Source organism: Colletotrichum costaricense (assembly GCF_030867565.1).
Source record: "Colletotrichum costaricense strain IMI 309622 chromosome Unknown Scaffold_6.1, whole genome shotgun sequence".
Classification (NCBI taxonomy): Eukaryota; Fungi; Ascomycota; class Sordariomycetes; order Glomerellales; family Glomerellaceae; genus Colletotrichum; species Colletotrichum costaricense.
Window position 1 is genome coordinate 356010 of NW_026848235.1, and position 16687 is coordinate 372696.

Below are 16687 nucleotides of genomic sequence, written 5' to 3' on the forward strand. Positions count from 1 at the left end.
CGATAAGCCCTGGGCCTTCTTTCCTGTTGTCGCAAGGCAGCTCGCTCAGCTCGCGACGACGAGATCGCCCCCAACTTACGACCTTCACAACAAAGACAGTATTCTACCTGACACCAGAACCGTTGTCGCCGAACCCCCAATCCCTCAACGACAGCAAACATGGACCCGGGCCGCAGAGCCATGCTCTCAGGGCGCAGATCACCCAGCCGCAGAGATCGCGAAAGAGACAGAGACATAGCCTCTCCACGACGCGACCCGAATAATCGCATCACCAAACCCTCGAACCCTCCCCCTTCTTCGCGGCCACGTCAGAACAACAATTCGAGCTATATGACGCAGGATGAGCAGTCTAGACAGTTTGTCGCCGATGAGGACAAGTTCGTTCTGAAACAAGCCAAGAAGAAGGCTGATATTCGAGTTCGGGAAGGCCGAGCCAAGCCTATTGATCTTCTGGCCTTCAATCTGCGCTTCATCGACGACGACCGGGACGTCTTCGACGACGACGATGCCGACTTGCACCTCAATGTGGCCTCTCCCGAGGAGGTCCTGCAGGGGCTCGACGAATCACAGCTACGAGACCTGGATTCTGACATCACGTCCTACCACACCCTCGAGCAAAACGACCGCAATCGCGACTACTGGAAGTCGTTGCAAGCCATCTGTGCCGACAGGCGGCAGAAGCTGAAACCACAAGGTCCAGACGCTCGGGTCGTGAGCACAGTATCCGAAGATGTCGACAAGATCCTGCGCCCCAAGACGTACGAGCAGCTCGAGGCACTCGAATCACAGATCAAGGCAAAGCTCCGCTCCAACGACGATATCGATGTCGACTATTGGGAGCAGCTTCTCCGCAGTCTGCTGGTGTGGAAGGCTAAGGCCAAGCTGAGAAAGGTGTCCGAAGCAATCAACGACAGCAAAGCCGCACTGCTGAAGCTGCAGGATCCGGAAAAGGCAAAGGCACTGGGCCACCACCAAGCCAACCATGCCGATTCTATTTCGGGCCCTGCAGCAGTCAGGAACCTGCCATCTGAACCAAGCAGGACAGAAACAAAGGCGGTACCTGTTTCAAGTGCGCCCCCGGGAACTGCTCGATTCGCTCAGACGGGCAACGAAGACTTTTCCCAAGCTACCAAAGCTCTGTACGACCGTGAGGTCGCGCGTGGCATTGGTGAGGACGAGGAGATATTCACGGCAGAAGAGACCGTTGCAAGTGGCTCGAAACCTCAATGGGCTGATAAGCACCGTCCACGAAAGCCGAGATACTTCAACCGCGTTCAGATGGGCTACGAATGGAACAAGTACAACCAGACACATTACGACCACGACAACCCGCCCCCGAAGGTTGTCCAGGGCTACAAGTTCAACATCTTCTATCCCGAACTCATTGACAAGACCAAGGCGCCTACTTTCAAAATCATTCGAGAACACGGCAGAAAAAGGGGGGAGTCTTTTGCCGCAGCAGGGGAGGAAGATACATGCCTCATCCGATTCATCGCAGGTCCACCGTACGAAGACATTGCCTTCAGAATCGTGGACCGCGAGTGGGATTACAGTGCGAAGAAGGATCGCGGCTTCAAAAGTTCTTTCGATAAGGTATGTTTTGTGGCGTTTTCTACACCGTCTTCACGTGGCCCTTTTCATCTGCATCTTGTCTTGTTTCTCTCTCTCTCTCTCTCTCCCTTCTCATAGTGCTCGTGGCGGAGTCGACGCGGTGCATATGCACGGAGAGCACAAGAATCACTCAAGAGGGAGGGGGGGGGGGGGGGGATTGCAAAGAGCAACGCCCGCACAACTGTGCCCCTTACCCTTCTCTCTTTTCCTCGTTTCCCCAATCTGCCGTCATGTCGAAGGAACCGACCCTCCATGAGACCTTTCTCCAATGCCGTGATAGGCGGTCCACGAGGAGACGAGGGGAAGACAGCCTTCGCTTTCCGCCAGACCACCGACTCCGCCATTCCTCCCCCTCCCCCCCCTTGCCCAACCGCCTACACGCGCGCCTCTGGACATATTCTCCTGTTTTTCTGTCATATTACTTGACACCAGCCACCCTTGTCATGGCGTTGAGCTAATCTTATACTCCCTGCAGGGTATCCTGCAACTGCACTTTCAATTCAAAAAGGTAAGGAACAAGTCCCACTCCCACGTTTGATTCTCTCTGATTGCAACCATACTGACATGATGCCCCCCCTCCGCAGATCTACTACCGGAAGTAATTGCCCCCAGAATCGGGCTGGGGTTGGAAAGGAGGCTCGCTCGTATTGTCACGATGCATCTACGATGTCACGATGTGACAGAATCAACCGGGTGGGCGGATACATTGGGACAACGTTTGGTGTTGGGAGGTTGTTTTGTTTTTGGCCTGGCCAGAAGTCAGGACAGATCTGTATCTGCTATCCATCTTCAGATCCCGTCCGCCTCATCTTCTTCTCCCGCTCGCTCGCTCGCCGGCCGCTCTCACTTTCGCTGGTACCACGTACATTCTCTCCTCTTTTTCTTCTCCTCCACCGTTCGGATCATACACCCGCCGACGACCGCAACAGACCGCCGCTGGCCGCGGGCCGACCTCCTGGGAAGACAAGAGAATGACGCACAATCACACAGGCGACCATAGCTCTCGTCTGCAACTAATCAATTACCTCCTTTCCATCTTCTCGTGCAACTGTTGGTAGTTGGTACCAGGGCACCAAGGCATCAAGGCACCGGACGGGGCGCCAGGGCAACCCTTTTCGGACTGTTACTGTACCTTTACTTGGAATAGCTGCCTGGCCCCCACGACGCTAAGTGCTGCCGGCCCCGGACGACTGACATGATTTTAAGCAGACTTGTATGAAGCTATCCTGACCAGAGTCCGAGTACAATGGCTGCAGCTACTTGCTGATCTCCACGCCACCGCAGACGAATCCACCCACCACCCTGCCACGCCTACCCTCTCATCTATGGGCTGGCGATCCAACCCCCTTCACCGACTTGGCCGTTGGGCGTTGTCGGTGGGAAGACGGGGTACTATGACGAGCAGCAGAGTCCCTGGGTACTACTGACCTGGAACGATCGGTCTTCCCCGTGATGCACAGATGTAGAGAGGCAAAGAAACCCGAAACACCACTCTTGAGCAAGCGGCCACATTTCGGCATAGGCGGGATTGAATCTCCACCTTGACTACATGATTTCCCTGCTCTAAATCCGTGTCGACAACGTTGAGTGTTAGGGAGCACCATAAACTTTCTAGAATTCGAAAATGATCTACGTGCCCGCGGGCTGGCATCAAGAGACCGATCATCCGCCTGCCTTGCAACTCTCCTACACTGGTACAAGCCAGGACTTTGAGGCAGCGCTCGTGGAGACGGCAGCGAGTGATTGGTCTTCTCGCCAAAGTCGATGCATGCGTCCGGTGTACCTGCTGCTGGTCTCCGAAGAGCTGTTGTTCTGCCCCAGATGCCTCCTTTCTCAGCTCGATAATTGACTGGCTGGTTGTCAAAGCTGGCTGGCGGGCCTCCCTCCAACCATGAGAATGACAGGCGTACATGGTCTGTACATCTCATGTCGAGCTGTACCTGTTACAATATGCCCCGCCACGACCTGCTACCCACATGGGCCTGGTTGTGGATGTGTGCAACAACCTCTCATTCTCTCGCGTCTCCGCTCTCTCGCGATCTCGCCTGGTGTCTAGGTAGCCTCAGGCTTAGAGCATGTACCATGCCAGTATCCTGCCGTTGACCTCCCACACTCCCCCCTCTCCATCCGCCATCCCGTACAGGGCGATGGACCTGGACTGTCATGGCCGCCATGGCCGTCCCGTGCGGTCACTGGGGCAGAGTTCCGCTCCTGCTATCAAACCATGGTTGCACGCAGACGACCTGGATCATGGGTCGACGGCTCTTAACGAATGGGCACCAGGTCGGTGGCGTTGTTAGTTCCAACGGCTTTTGCTCTACCTTCGGGGTAGAGACCACATGGAGACGAGGGAGGAGGAGAGAAAGGTAATCCGAAGAAAGAAACGCCCTTGGAGGCTCCCCGTACCGCCCAGTCCAGCCCCGGCCGTCTTCTACTCCTCACACCTTTTCTTTGGCAACAGGGCGTCCGTTCAGTTCAGAGTTAGTAACCTGATCCCTTCATGAGGATGCATAAGGGGATGCCATTTCCGACATTCCTTCAATCAGCATTCCAGAATAGAAATTCCATGATCCCGGTCGACTATACTCTTGCACTTGCCCCGGACGGAGCTGATGGCAGAAGCCACATCCAAGCCTCCATCTGTTTCCGTTTGCGTCCGGTCTTGGAGAATAGAGGCTGCAACGGATCTGTGCATGCAGCAGAGAGGTTGCCGCAGACGTGGATGGGGACCTCTATCTAGTTGACACACGCACATAGGCAAAGACAGAGAGGGAAACGCAGGCGGCAGAGAGAGAGTAAAGGAGACTGGAGGGCGCGCAGACCAGCAATCGCGCATACAGAAGAGCTTCAGACAGACGCATATACGCACACAAGCATATACACAACAAGCAGACACACACACACACACATACACGCACACGCACACACACACACACATGGCGCCGCCGCGGCAGCGGGAAGACAACGCTAAAACAAGAGCCAAGCAATGAGCTGGCACATGTTGCCCTCTCTCTCATTCTCACTCACTCTCTTCCTCTCTCTCTCTCTCTCTCTCTCTTCCTCTCCCGATATCCACATGGCCAATGTTACGCTAACACCCCCTACAACCCATGTCAGTTCTATCGACAGTCCACACACCCCCCCCATCTTGCAACCTTACCCCGGTCCTGCGCCTCTCTGGCTGGCTCATCCCAGATCCTGTACGTATCTTCTTGTACGTACTCAAGAAGACCAAATTGGGCGACATACGTCTGTCTGTTCCTTGCACTACGCTCTACTACCAACATGGGAACATCTGGAAGATAGGACAGGCCTCTCTCTCTCTCTCTCTCTTGTTAAATCACAACGGGGTCAACCCCTTGCTGGAGGCACCTTGAATAGCCATCTGTGCTTCTTTTGGTCTTGAACCAACATCGTTGAAGTCGCCTCATTAATAACCTCTCGTGTCTCCTCTCACTTTCTCGAGACGCCTTCCTGAGACGGTCTTTTATTCGATATCAAGCTCAACATCGTTAACCTGTTGTCTCACCTCGACCATTGTTAAACTTCGACTCCTCCTCTCCCCCACCCTTCCTTCATCCTTACAACATCATCTTCGAGTGGTGTCTGACATCTTCATCTATCCCTCGTTTTGAAACCTCTTTCCGCGCAAACTTCTTCCCAACTTGTTTCAGACAGCGTTACCTGATTCTCTTCCCCTTCCTCCTCCACACAGTCATACTGTTCACCGCATCATGACGGCAAAGAACTCACCTCAACACAACATGGGCGCTACCCTGGCCCATCAACAGCAGAGCAATAGCACACAGTCTTCAACCGCCTTGGCCATCAAGACGGACATGGTGGAAACATACAACACCATGGCCCCTGAACAGCAACCACAACAACAACAACTTCAGCAACGATCTTTCACCGTCCAAGATCCTCAACCATACTACACACAGCTCACTGCCATCAGCCAGCATCAATATCCGTCGCCAGTCATGAACCACACTACCTGGTCCTCGCCACAGTCCATGTCTACAGATGAATTTGACAACTACTCATACCGCGGCCAGACCGTTCAGTCGGCATACAACCCAGCCTCTCTCTCACCGAGAAGCTGGCCCTCGTCAACCCAGACCCCCCCACCGGTGCAAGCCTCGCAGTACGAGTTGCCCATTCGTTCTCAGGAACCAGCCTTTGGGCTTGCCAACGACCACTTGACAATGTCGCCAGAGACTCTACGCGGAACAGATCTAAATGTCTCCCTTCACTACAGTAACAGCGGCTATCCCCACGGCTTTGAGCAGCGCCATTTCGATCCCGAGCCCTTGCAGCGAACTCTGGAGAGCGATAGAGTTCACTACGCATCTTCGCCGGGTACCGACGCTCCTGGGTCACCCTACGGCGGCTCTCCGACCTCGTTCCACGTTGGCGACTTGCCCGATGGCATCCAGAATCTCGGTAGCCAGAGTCCCTCTACCAAGGCCAACCCCCAGCCAGATGCTGCCAACAACAACGGCGAGGGTCCGCCTTACGCCAAACTCATCCACAGAGCCCTCAAGAACGCACCAGACCACTCCATGACTTTGCAGGAGCTCTACAAGTGGTTCAGAGACAACACCAACAAGCCTCAGAGGACCGAGAAGAACGGATGGCAGAACAGCATCCGTCACAACCTCAGCATGAACGACGTAAGTATCTTTGCCTGTTCGCTCGCCCCACGTCACTCCAGTAGGATCATTATCCTGCCCAAGAAGGCCCCATGCATATTATGCTTGAACTCCAACCCCCTGGCTAGTGAAGCATTTGCATCTTGCATAAGCCTAACCGACGAGCCCCTCTTTGTCCCCTACCGTAACACAATGATCCTGTTCGCTAACACGAGAACTCCCATCTAGGCTTTCCAGAGAAGAGAGAAGGAGATTTTTACGCAACCAGACGGTCACACCTCTAACGAGAAGCGCGTGTCTGAGTGGTACCTCAACCCCAAGTACCTTGATGACATTCTGCCGACCACGCACTTCCGCGATGGCAACCGTGGCGGCACCTCTCGCAGCCTCCTCGGTCGCCGTGCCTGCAACGCCGCCGCCGCCAACGCCAACGCACTCGGCGGCGGTCCCATGGGCATGGGAAGACGCAACAGCCCTCCCCGCTCTTCCACCATCACGCACTACCCGAACCCCGACTATCCCAACCGATCCATGCCCGGCCGCGCCATGTCTGGACGCCGAGGAGGCCGCGCCACGACAAACTCCCGCAACGCAAGGCGCCAGCGATCCCAGACCGGGTCCATGAGCCCCGTCATGGCCTCGCAGCATCACCACCAGCACCATCACCATCAGCAGCAGCTTCCTCCGCACATGCAGATTCACGAGGAGATGATGAGACGAAGTCAGGTGGCCAACGAGCAGTGCTTCCAGCAACAGCAGCAGCGCGAAATTCAAGCTCGCGGCGGTCCTCTCAACCTTAGCCCCATTTCTCCTACCGGAACCGTCATCGTTGGCAGCACGCCCGGCGGCGGCAACATCACGACTCCTACCAGTGCTCCGGATCCCTTCATGGCCGCGGCCCAGCCCTACCAGTTCCAGGGCTATGCCATGGCTGATGTTTCTGGAGTGTACAGCCCTTCGACACCCGCCGGCGGTGCCATCTATGGATGGGGCTCCAACGCCCAGTTGTGAGCGGTGTCGGCACATCACATCTCATGATTGGAGACGGGTTGGTGCGGCTGGGTTGGTGTGGCTCCTGTGGTGTGAGTGCTTCGTCTCTGGGGTGGTCTGTAACTCTTTCCCTTCCTCTATCTATTTTTTTCACAACGGCGTTTACCGGGGGTAACGATTGTTTCCCCCTCCCCTCTACCAGAAGCGTAGAGCGAGGTGGGTTGGTCATGGGTGGGTGGCTTTCTTTCTCGCTTTTCCGCCTTTTAGGGCGATGATGTATTATTGTACGGCGGGTTGGACGGTCGCGGGAAGTCAAAAAGTCTCCGCCTCTGGATGTCAAGGGTCAGAAGAGGGCAACAAAAAAAAACACAAAAAGACATGAAGATCAGTTCCCAAGAGGAATAGAGCTTCCAGTTGTTTCATTACCCCATCAAAGCCTCTTCCACCTCTTGTCACACTTCTCGATTTGGTCTGCTTACGCCTATCTCCATCTCTGACGACTACCCTCGCCTTTCCTGTTAAGACGGAAAACCAGCAACGAGTTTTCGCGGCGGAGTATCCCGTCTGGTTGGACGGGACATCACGAGAGCGGTCCGGCTATCTTCTCTAGCTGTTCTCGGGGGCCCCGGCCCCGGTCGCTCTACTTTCACTCTTTCTCTGTCCCCCCACCCCTGTTCTCTCCTACGTCTTTTCTTCCCGCCAAGATCTGGCGCTCCGGGGACATGTTCGGATGAGGGTCGACGACGCACATCGGGGGCAGGGCAGAGAAAAGGGCCAACCCAGGGGACGGGGATCTGTGTCTTGCAATCCGCTCGACGGTGAGATGGGGGGCAGGACATGGGTGCTTGAGGCGTGGGCGGTGGAGAACAATTCTCTCGATGCTGTCTCTCTCTCCTCCCAACGCCTACCACACCCACCACACCTGGCAGCACACACATACACACAGACACAAGCACGCACCCCTCCCTCATCCCCTCCTCTCCCACACCGAATTTCCATACATCCACGCCCCCCTCATCCTGCTCGGATTTGAAGGGTACAGTGCCCGTCTTTGACACCTGCAGGGTTCGAGACTCGTTGGTGCTCTCCACTACGACTAGTCTTTCTTTTTCTTCCCTCTCACTCTGACAGACAGTGGATGGTGTGGCGGCGCGGAGCGTGTTGCGTGTTGTGGGCTAGCTTCCCTCTCTGTTGGAAGCAGTAGCCGCGAACCCAAGTTGAGAGGGCAAGGAAAAAGCAATTACGGTCAGGATCGCGGTGCGAGCGTGAGAGAGAAGGGGGAATGCGACGAGACTAGAGGAAGCAGAACGCGAGAGGGGAGAGGAGGGAAGAGAAGAGAGTGGCGAATGTGCTGCCTACCCAACTTGCAACTCCCGCTTGTCTCTTTTCCTTTTTCCTCTCTCTTGAGTTCTCAACTGGTTGGTGTTCCACTTTTTCGCTTTCATTACGGCACAGGACGGGACAGGATGAGATAGCACACGCAACGACACGATATGAGGGTATACGGAACTAGGGAACAACAAGGATACCTGGGAAACGACCAAGTTTATGTTTTACTTGCATTTTTTTTTTTTCATTCGCACTTCTTCTCTTCTTGAACCTTCCTTCAATTTACATCCACAAACCGAGGCGGCATCGATGCAAAAAAGAATTTCAACCAACATCTCACGACAACGATCACCATCATCTTTACCCTTGGGCCAGGCAACTCGTCGACGAAAAAAGAAGCATCAACATCCACCAAGTCAACATCGTCATCGATATCATCATTATGATCATAGAAGCGCGTGCAGCCGCTGCTGCAAAATACCCCCATGTTTCGTCAATACCTAAGTAGTTTTGTTTCCCTTTTTTGCAATTTTTTGGTTTTTAAGTTTTGCGGTTCGGAACGAGTTTGCTTGATTTTCACTGCTATTAGTCTTTATGCCAGTTTTGCATTTACCTCGAGATAGGGTTTCACAAGCGGAATAGCTTGATGAGTCAGTATGAGTTCTTCAAGATGGACAGTGTCTTGATATCTAGAAGGGACAAGAAAATTAATGTAGTGTTGGCTTCATGATCTGAATTATGAGTATTATGATTATCCTTTCCAGAAGAAGTGCAATAAACCATCTTCTCTTCTATAATGGTCATGAAAACCAATTATGACGATGAGTGGTGATGATGCATGCATGCATGCGCTCATAGTCGAGCTAAGGGGATCCTCCTCTCTGCTTCAGTCTCCAGTCTGTCGGGCATTTCGCTGTTGCATCCAAAGATTCCAAAGCCGCACGTCAAGCGAAACTCTCTCTCACACACACACTCCCCTCCCCTAGCTCCCTCCTACCCTCCATTAATCCTCATTCCCCTCATTTCGTGCCATCTCATCTCAATCGGGGATGTTTAATTTACCAGTTTATCGGAAAGAGAGAGAAAGGAAAAAAGGAAAAAAAAATCCCAAGGGAGCTTGGAACCTTGGGAGCCTCGAGATCACAGAGAGCAAAGCCCTCGAGGGCCAGCACGAGGCGGCCGCGCACAATTCACACCTAGTCTACGGAGTACTTGTCTCTCACACACCCCTCCTCGGCTCCGACACCCTGGTCATCTCACCAATGAAAGTGGAGCTGTGGGCAGCGAACAAGGGAGGGGGTGATTTCCGAGAAAATCTGCCCGCGTGGGACCCCGTTTGGGGGTGGTGCGTGGATAGAGATAGACTTTCGGGGAGCAGGACGGTAGCGGACGGACGATCGATCAAGCGACTTTGCTTGTTCCTTGCTTCATCTCTGGTTATTGGTCGCTCTGGTCCTTGAGAGAAGCGCACGGACGATGGGTGATCGTACGTAGAGAGATAGCCAGGGGTGAGGTCCAAGAGGGTGGTGGTGACTGGCCCGTCACTGGTCAACTTGTGTGTGCAGATGGCGGCTGGAGGTAACAGGAAGAAAGGTCGACCAGGGTCGGAGGAAGGGTAGATCGTTGTTCGTCGCGGACAGGAACAAAGAGAATGTGTCCGCAGACAGCGTATAGAAACTGACAGCGTACAGACTTATGCGGAAGCTTGTGTCATCTCCCGTCTCTGTGACTGGGCAGGCCAACTTGCGGGGGCGTGGAAGGTATTCGTAGCTAGGTACAGTGCTGTGTATGTCTAGAGGGACCAGGGGAGATGGGCTGCGAGTATGGGCGTGGGCCAGGTGGCCTGCGCAGGGCCAGAGGAAGATCATTCAAGAGGACAATATGTAGCAAAGTCGATGGATGCCCATGATCAACTCTAGACTACTAGATGCAGTCGCCCAATGTGGAGAAGCAAAATGGAGATGGCAATACCAGGCCTACTGAAATGTCAACCTGCTAATCGAAACCAAAGTAATCCAGGGTGGGCGGCCAGGTGGAGCTCCAATCTCGAAGGTCGGACGATGAACCCTCCCGTCAGCCATGGCGTTCAGTCTAGACCCGGGTGCTTCTGGGAGTCACGCAAGCCTCAAATGGAGCACAGAGTAGTCGGACCGTCGGAGTCGGACGGCGCAGGTAAGGTAAGGTAAGATAGGTAAAGTAGGTAAAGTAGGTAAGGTTAGGTGAGCCTGGTAAGTCAAGGAAAGCGTACCCAGCTGCGGGTCCCGTCAGACCTGGCCGTTGAATGAGACGACGGGATCGTCACAAAGCTTCTATTTCCTCCTCATCTCTCGCACTAGGTCCCTCGTCAGCCTTCACCCTCTCCTCCCAGATCCCTGACCTGGATTGGGTGACTGAAGCCAGGCAGGCGGGAAGGCCTCCTTACTCCTCGGACACAGAGGATTTGAGATGAAGAGATGCCATGGAACGAACGCACCAGGGGCGTGGGCGGTTTGCTACGAAGAACACATCGGGTTTCCTCGAACGTCGTGGGAATGTGGAGAAGAGCAAGCCCCGAGTATCGGGGATCGCCAGGATGGAGCTTGATGTGCCTGCCGCAGCGCCGCGCTCCATAGCCATGCGTAGCCATGCGGCCCTTGCATTGGATACTCCCAATCTACTTCCTTCGCCCTGTGAGGTCGGAGATCAAAGCCTCGCAAAGCGCAGCCCTCATTGCATCAGGGCACGCTAGAACTAGGCGGGCAGATAGTCATTAGGGTAAGCGATAAGACATGATAGGTCCTGTAGACGACGACAACAACGACAGTCGCCCCGGTTCAGATCGGCCTGGACTACTGGGCGGCAAGGCTCGGCGGCGGAGGAGGCGGAGGCGACGAGGTTGTCGCCCAAGCCAGGCCATCAGCGGTGAATGTAGGTAGCGTGGTAGCACACCCCTCTGAGGGGAAAGAGTTCTTCAGGGCCCAACGTCGCGTCAATTTGTCAAATGTCTGCCGCTTTCTTTTTCCTCGTAGCATTGTCAACCCGTCTGTGTCTTCCGCATGTCGCATCGCGGGGGTGGAGAGGAGGCCGACGAGAGGATGGCTCCGTAGTCTCTTTGTCGAGATGAGGGCCATCTCCCTTTCACGCACGCCCGTTGGAGAAGCAACAACTCATGCAAGACGTCTTTGGATTTCCTCCTTTATCTGCAGCACATCGAGAGGAGGAGATGGGTATGATAGACGCTTGAATGTAACAGGACTAGCCGCTCTGCGATCCCGACTTCCGCGAGACCGCGTATAACCCTGCCGGGGATTTTTGCCATGCAGCAATGGCGAATAACTGGCGAACCACTTGTCCTGCCGCGCCCTGGGTGAACGTCATGCTTGTCCACAGAGCCTGTCATTGAAGGGTGATAAGAGGGTTGTGACTCTCGCTTCTTTCTCTATCATTGGTTACCGAGCCCTCGGGTCGAGACTAGGGACTGATGGGCGTCTTGGTCCTGGTACATGGCGTCTCCCAACCCGGAGTTCTGCTCGTTAATCCCGGACTTCTGCTCGTTCGAGGTGGAATCTAGGTGGTAGGTGTGGCCATGCCAAGGTCCTGGGATGAACAAGAACCACACTAGCTGGTTAGCTAGCCCATGGACCATGGAGCAGGTAGTTGGACTCGAGACGAGGTTGTTGGGCCCCACTGCCCTCTCTTGGTAGGCAGTTTGCTCACACCCTGCTCAAGCACCCTCTTCGTGCCTCTTTCTCAAAGGCTAGGGTGCGTTTTTGGACTGATCTCACAACACCATTCCAGGGGTCAGACTCGCAACTGGAACTGGAAGAAGCCATCGTATTCTGCATATGTCCTCAAGGCGGGGGTGCCCTCGTCGGGAATCTGTATATCTTGGGTGGCTTTAAGCCGGGTTTGCGCCAAAAACTTATCAATCTTCTGAACACTGGCAACGTCGACTGACAAAACCCGAGGCCAGCGGCGCAGCGCACAATACGGCCTCGTTAGTAGGGTAGGCCCGTCGCAGCGTCAAGTTATGTCGCGAAGGTATCCCTGTCCCTGACTGTGGCCAAATGGCCCCCATCTTTCTTCTACTCGAGGCATCGAGCCAAGAGAACCGGCAAGCCACGAAGCTGGGCGCGAGCTGCTGACTGGTTCCCCGGAAGCCGCACGGCAGGCCGGATCTGTCTTTGCAGGACTGTCGACCCCTCGAGTGGCTGGTTTGACAAAGAAAACCCGCAGTCGCACGGTCATATGGCCAACGGTTGAGGGTGTCATGGGTACTTGTCCCGCACTGATACTGGGACGAGATACCTTACACAGTAATACGATGTGCCATTGTTCATAGTCTGCATAACAGCTGAGGCGCAAGACTGGCATAGATGTGAGCTGTGTGAGACTGTGAGTAAGGGGGGGCCCAGTCCAGTCATCCAAGATTCCCAAGCAAAAGCCACGCTCAAATTAGATGCCGCTGAGCGATCCAGCTTCTTTGATGTAGGCCCAATGTCTGGGGCACATCTTGTGCCACATGAGATGCAGGCAAAAGGATCGATAGACCGATAAAGCCTTGACTGACCGCCGGTAATTGTTTGCGGCGGCATGCAACAAACCCTAAGGGTAAAATAAGCGTCTGAGATGTTGAAGAGGTTGTCACCGCCCCCCAAGTCGGAGTTGACGAGAGTCCGCCAACACCAAATGATGGCCTGTCTGGTATGTCTGTTAGGTCTGGCTCACCAGAAGACGCACGTCGTTGAAACAGACTTGCCTTTTCTCTCTTGGGCGTTCCTCTTTTCCCATTCTTTGCGGCGGGGGGACGGGCAAACGTCCGATGGACATGGTCCACAAATCATCCACTTTTTAACCTGGAAGTGCCAGGTACAAGTGGAAATCCTTCTTACCCCCCTCTCCGACCTCTTGCATTCCTCTTTGCGGAAACACCTCGCCGCCTCGGACACCTCCTCCGCTCCGTCCAAGAGGTCCGCCCAACGCGACCGTCGTTCCCTCGAATGAACCCCCCTGGTCTGTCAAGGCTTGGGTCTCGAGTCACCAGCGCGAAGACTGTCACTAGAAACACCCAAGTAGCAACGGCCAACAACCAACGACAACTCGCAACCTTTGCCCTCTTTCAAGCTTCCCTTGGGTCGAGTCCTAGAGACGCGATCTTGGTACGGCTATCTGTGCTGTGTCGCTATGCCTCCCGTCCTTGACCCTCGTGTTGACATCTCTTCAAAAAGGCTGAGGAGACAACTAGTCTAGTCCAGGGCCAGCGGTGGACAGATCACGCTTGCAAGGTTGGCTCCTGGGGGGTTGTTTCCAACAACCATCCCTAACCTGGCACGTTCATAGGTGCGAGAACCCCGCGCCAACGGCTTCGAATCTTCGGATAAGTGATCGGGGGAACAAAAGATGTCAAACGGCACTCGTTGGGTGATCGGAAAACGCCAAAAGAGCACAATTACGACGATATCCCAACCTAGGCGGGGGCTCGTGGGTGCCGAGATGATTCGCTCATAGTCGCCCATCCCCCACATGTGCCAATACAGTCGAGCAAAAGGTGGTGTCGACTGGCTGCGCGGTTGACAGATTTGACAGCCGTCCTGCCGGGCGAGCTAGCACGCCGTTTTTTTCTCGCTAGTCCTTCCTCGTCCACAGTTGAGCACCTCCAACGGTCTATCCACTGTCATTGCAAAGACGGTTGCGAGACAGGCAACTATACCCTGGCTCTCGGGTTTGGTGGGGGCAGATCCCGCCGGAGGAGACACGCGTGCCTGGCCAGGACTCGACTTTTGTTCGTTGGTCCAACAATCCAGATGGGGCCCGCGGTACAGATACGGCGGCACAGATACCAACTCGCCAGACCTCTTTGCGTTCAAACATGAGGGGGGTGCTTCCACAAGTCCTGGACTCCAGCTTGATTATCGCACACCACCGTGGCTCGCCGAGGACTTATTCTACCAAGAGCCGCTCGTCACAAAATCGAGAGTTCGATGGCTGAATTTTGTGATAGATCCTGGATCTCTGATTATCGAGATGGCAGTTCTGACGAGTTCCCGGCCATTTTTTTCGCTCTCCTTGCCAAGTACGGACGTAAGTCCATGAATGGTCTGTCACACAGCGCACGGCATTGATCGGTGATGATGAACTTTGGGGGGGAGCCAGCGCCCAGAAACCGTGTCTGCAATGTCGTCCACCGCCATTCGGCTCTCCCACACATGGGCACGGGATCCGTGCTGTGTGGACCGAAATTGACGTTAAGTCCTTGTTCCTTAAAACCCGATTCATCCTAGAAAGGTTGAGATCACTGGCTTCTGGGTCACGCAGATGAAGTTGGCAGATCCATAGCTTTCGCCTCGAGAACCCGCACAGGAGTAGCCTATATGCTGCTTCCCGGGTGACAGGCTTGAGTGCAACTTCAAAGGAACATGTATACATCGCATCTTATGCTTCATTGCGTTGCACAGCGGCGCGGGATCGACATCCTCGAAGGAAAGCCGCAGGCCCCTCGGCCCATATCTATGGCTCCGGTCGAGTTTCCGTGCCGCGGGCGGCCCTCTCCTGGGATATGTGTTTGAATCTTCCCGTCTGATGCGCAGGCCACGCTGGCGAGGATCGTCAACCCGCAGCGTGCAGAGCAACTACTCGAACACACGGCGCCATCGGCTTACATTGTCGGGTATGCTTGAACAGCCTGCAGAAGTCCTTTGATGTCCGTCCGGACCGCGGTTAGTTGATGCAGCGTAATGCAGCAGTCCGTAAATCTGAAATCTTATTTCCGTCGAGAAAGAAGCATCCTCTCAATCAATCTTCAATCCCTCCCTCATAATCGTCGAGCGCACTCACGGCATGGAGACGCTGGTGGCGATGAATGACCGCACCGAGTTTCTCCTGTTCAATGTCATCTTCAAAGCCTTTTAGCCGACTTTACGCCTCTCAAGTCGATTCGGAGACGCTTCATTTGATCTTTCGATAGCATTCTGTGGTATCCTCAGTTTGCCATTCCGATGGCACTCCGGTGATTGATGCCACCGAGGCGCTTTCTTTTCTCGAGCCAATATCCTGCGACAAGAATTATGCCCGTGTATCGATCTGCACCAATCATTCAGTGATTCACGTTGAATCTTCGCCATCGCGAAGCTGCAGACCAGCGCTGGCCGGTTGAGAACGGCCGTTTGAGTTTGATTCTGGCTGGCCAAGGCAATGTTCCTCAACCGATGGCTTTGCCTTCGGCCGTTAAGCTCAAATGCTAGGAAAGAAAAAAATGGCACGCAGGTCGAAGACAAGTCGTTGAATTATAACGTCCGTAAAGAAAGCTCCGATAAGCCCTTGGGTTGTAGCAGAAGCTGACGTGTGGGCTCGCTAAAGCAGTCACCCACTCACGACGGCAGGTTTCCCGTCTTCTTACGTGCGATCTTACGGGCGAAAGAGCACAACTTTGTGCCCTGAGAAGTCCTGCCCGGTCGACGGGACGAGCCACCGGGGCATCATCCCGATGCAGCATTGGCATGGTCGTGATGCATCTGCCCCGTTGAAACTTGAGGCGTTCAAGGACAGTTGCTTCTGCGGAAATGCGGACGTAAACTGCCAAGCTTCATTGCAGAAATCTCGAAGCCTTATTGCTACATGTTACATCGCCAAACGTATGAGAAAGAAATCTGTCCCGCAACGCTGCAAGGTCGCATCGCGGGCCGCGGCCTCGGGCAGCTGGTCGGAACCCAGATCATGCACCGTCCCTTGACCGGTGTCGTCTCTGAGCAATGCATCAAAGCGAATGGCTTCCTTTGGCATGATATCGTATACAAGGTTTTACGTCTCGTTGAATACAATGCTCCATAGCCGCAGGCGTGTCACTGTAGCCGACAGACGGAATAGACGAGCGCTTCTCTGTACTTCGTCTTACAACGAATATTACTTTCCGCTTATGGGCCGCGCCGTTAAGATGCGCGAGAGATTTCCCGAGAATGGGCGCGGTTTGCCAAACTGAGGAACTAGTGTTGCACAGTCCAACGTCTAACAAGGCGGAGACCTCCCGTTGAGTTGTATCGAACTTGAAGGGCGGTACGCCGGTTGAAGATGTTTATGAGTGCCACGTGGGGGAAAGGTATCTTGAGATGCGTCTCGGTATTACTTTG

At 54.5% G+C, this 16687-nt stretch overlaps 5 protein-coding genes across 5 annotated transcripts; 2 read left to right on the top strand and 3 right to left on the bottom strand.

Moving 5' to 3' along the window:
- Window positions 1-159: 159 nt before the first annotated feature.
- On the top strand, window positions 160-2213 carry CCOS01_06340 (uncharacterized protein; the record flags this gene model as incomplete). Its single annotated transcript, XM_060454509.1, has 3 exons — window positions 160-1593; window positions 2087-2119; window positions 2196-2213. 3 exons carry the CDS (start codon window positions 160-162, stop codon window positions 2211-2213), a joined length of 1485 nt encoding a protein of 494 aa, XP_060314209.1.
- A 717-nt stretch (window positions 2214-2930) lies between these two features.
- Window positions 2931-3539, bottom strand: CCOS01_06341 (uncharacterized protein; the record flags this gene model as incomplete). Its single annotated transcript, XM_060454510.1, has 1 exon — window positions 2931-3539. The coding sequence occupies one exon, from the start codon at window positions 3537-3539 to the stop codon at window positions 2931-2933; it is 609 nt and encodes a 202-aa protein (XP_060314210.1).
- A 614-nt stretch (window positions 3540-4153) lies between these two features.
- Window positions 4154-4447, bottom strand: CCOS01_06342 (uncharacterized protein; the record flags this gene model as incomplete). The annotated part of the gene is made up of 1 exon (XM_060454511.1): window positions 4154-4447. The coding sequence occupies one exon, from the start codon at window positions 4445-4447 to the stop codon at window positions 4154-4156; it is 294 nt and encodes a 97-aa protein (XP_060314211.1).
- Window positions 4448-5345: 898 nt separating this feature from the next.
- Window positions 5346-7277, top strand: CCOS01_06343 (fork head domain-containing protein; the record flags this gene model as incomplete). The annotated part of the gene is made up of 2 exons (XM_060454512.1): window positions 5346-6287; window positions 6495-7277. 2 exons carry the CDS (start codon window positions 5346-5348, stop codon window positions 7275-7277), a joined length of 1725 nt encoding a protein of 574 aa, XP_060314212.1.
- An 8524-nt stretch (window positions 7278-15801) lies between these two features.
- Window positions 15802-16062, bottom strand: CCOS01_06344 (uncharacterized protein; the record flags this gene model as incomplete). Its single annotated transcript, XM_060454513.1, has 1 exon — window positions 15802-16062. One exon carries the CDS (start codon window positions 16060-16062, stop codon window positions 15802-15804), a length of 261 nt encoding a protein of 86 aa, XP_060314213.1.
- Window positions 16063-16687: the final 625 nt, after the last annotated feature.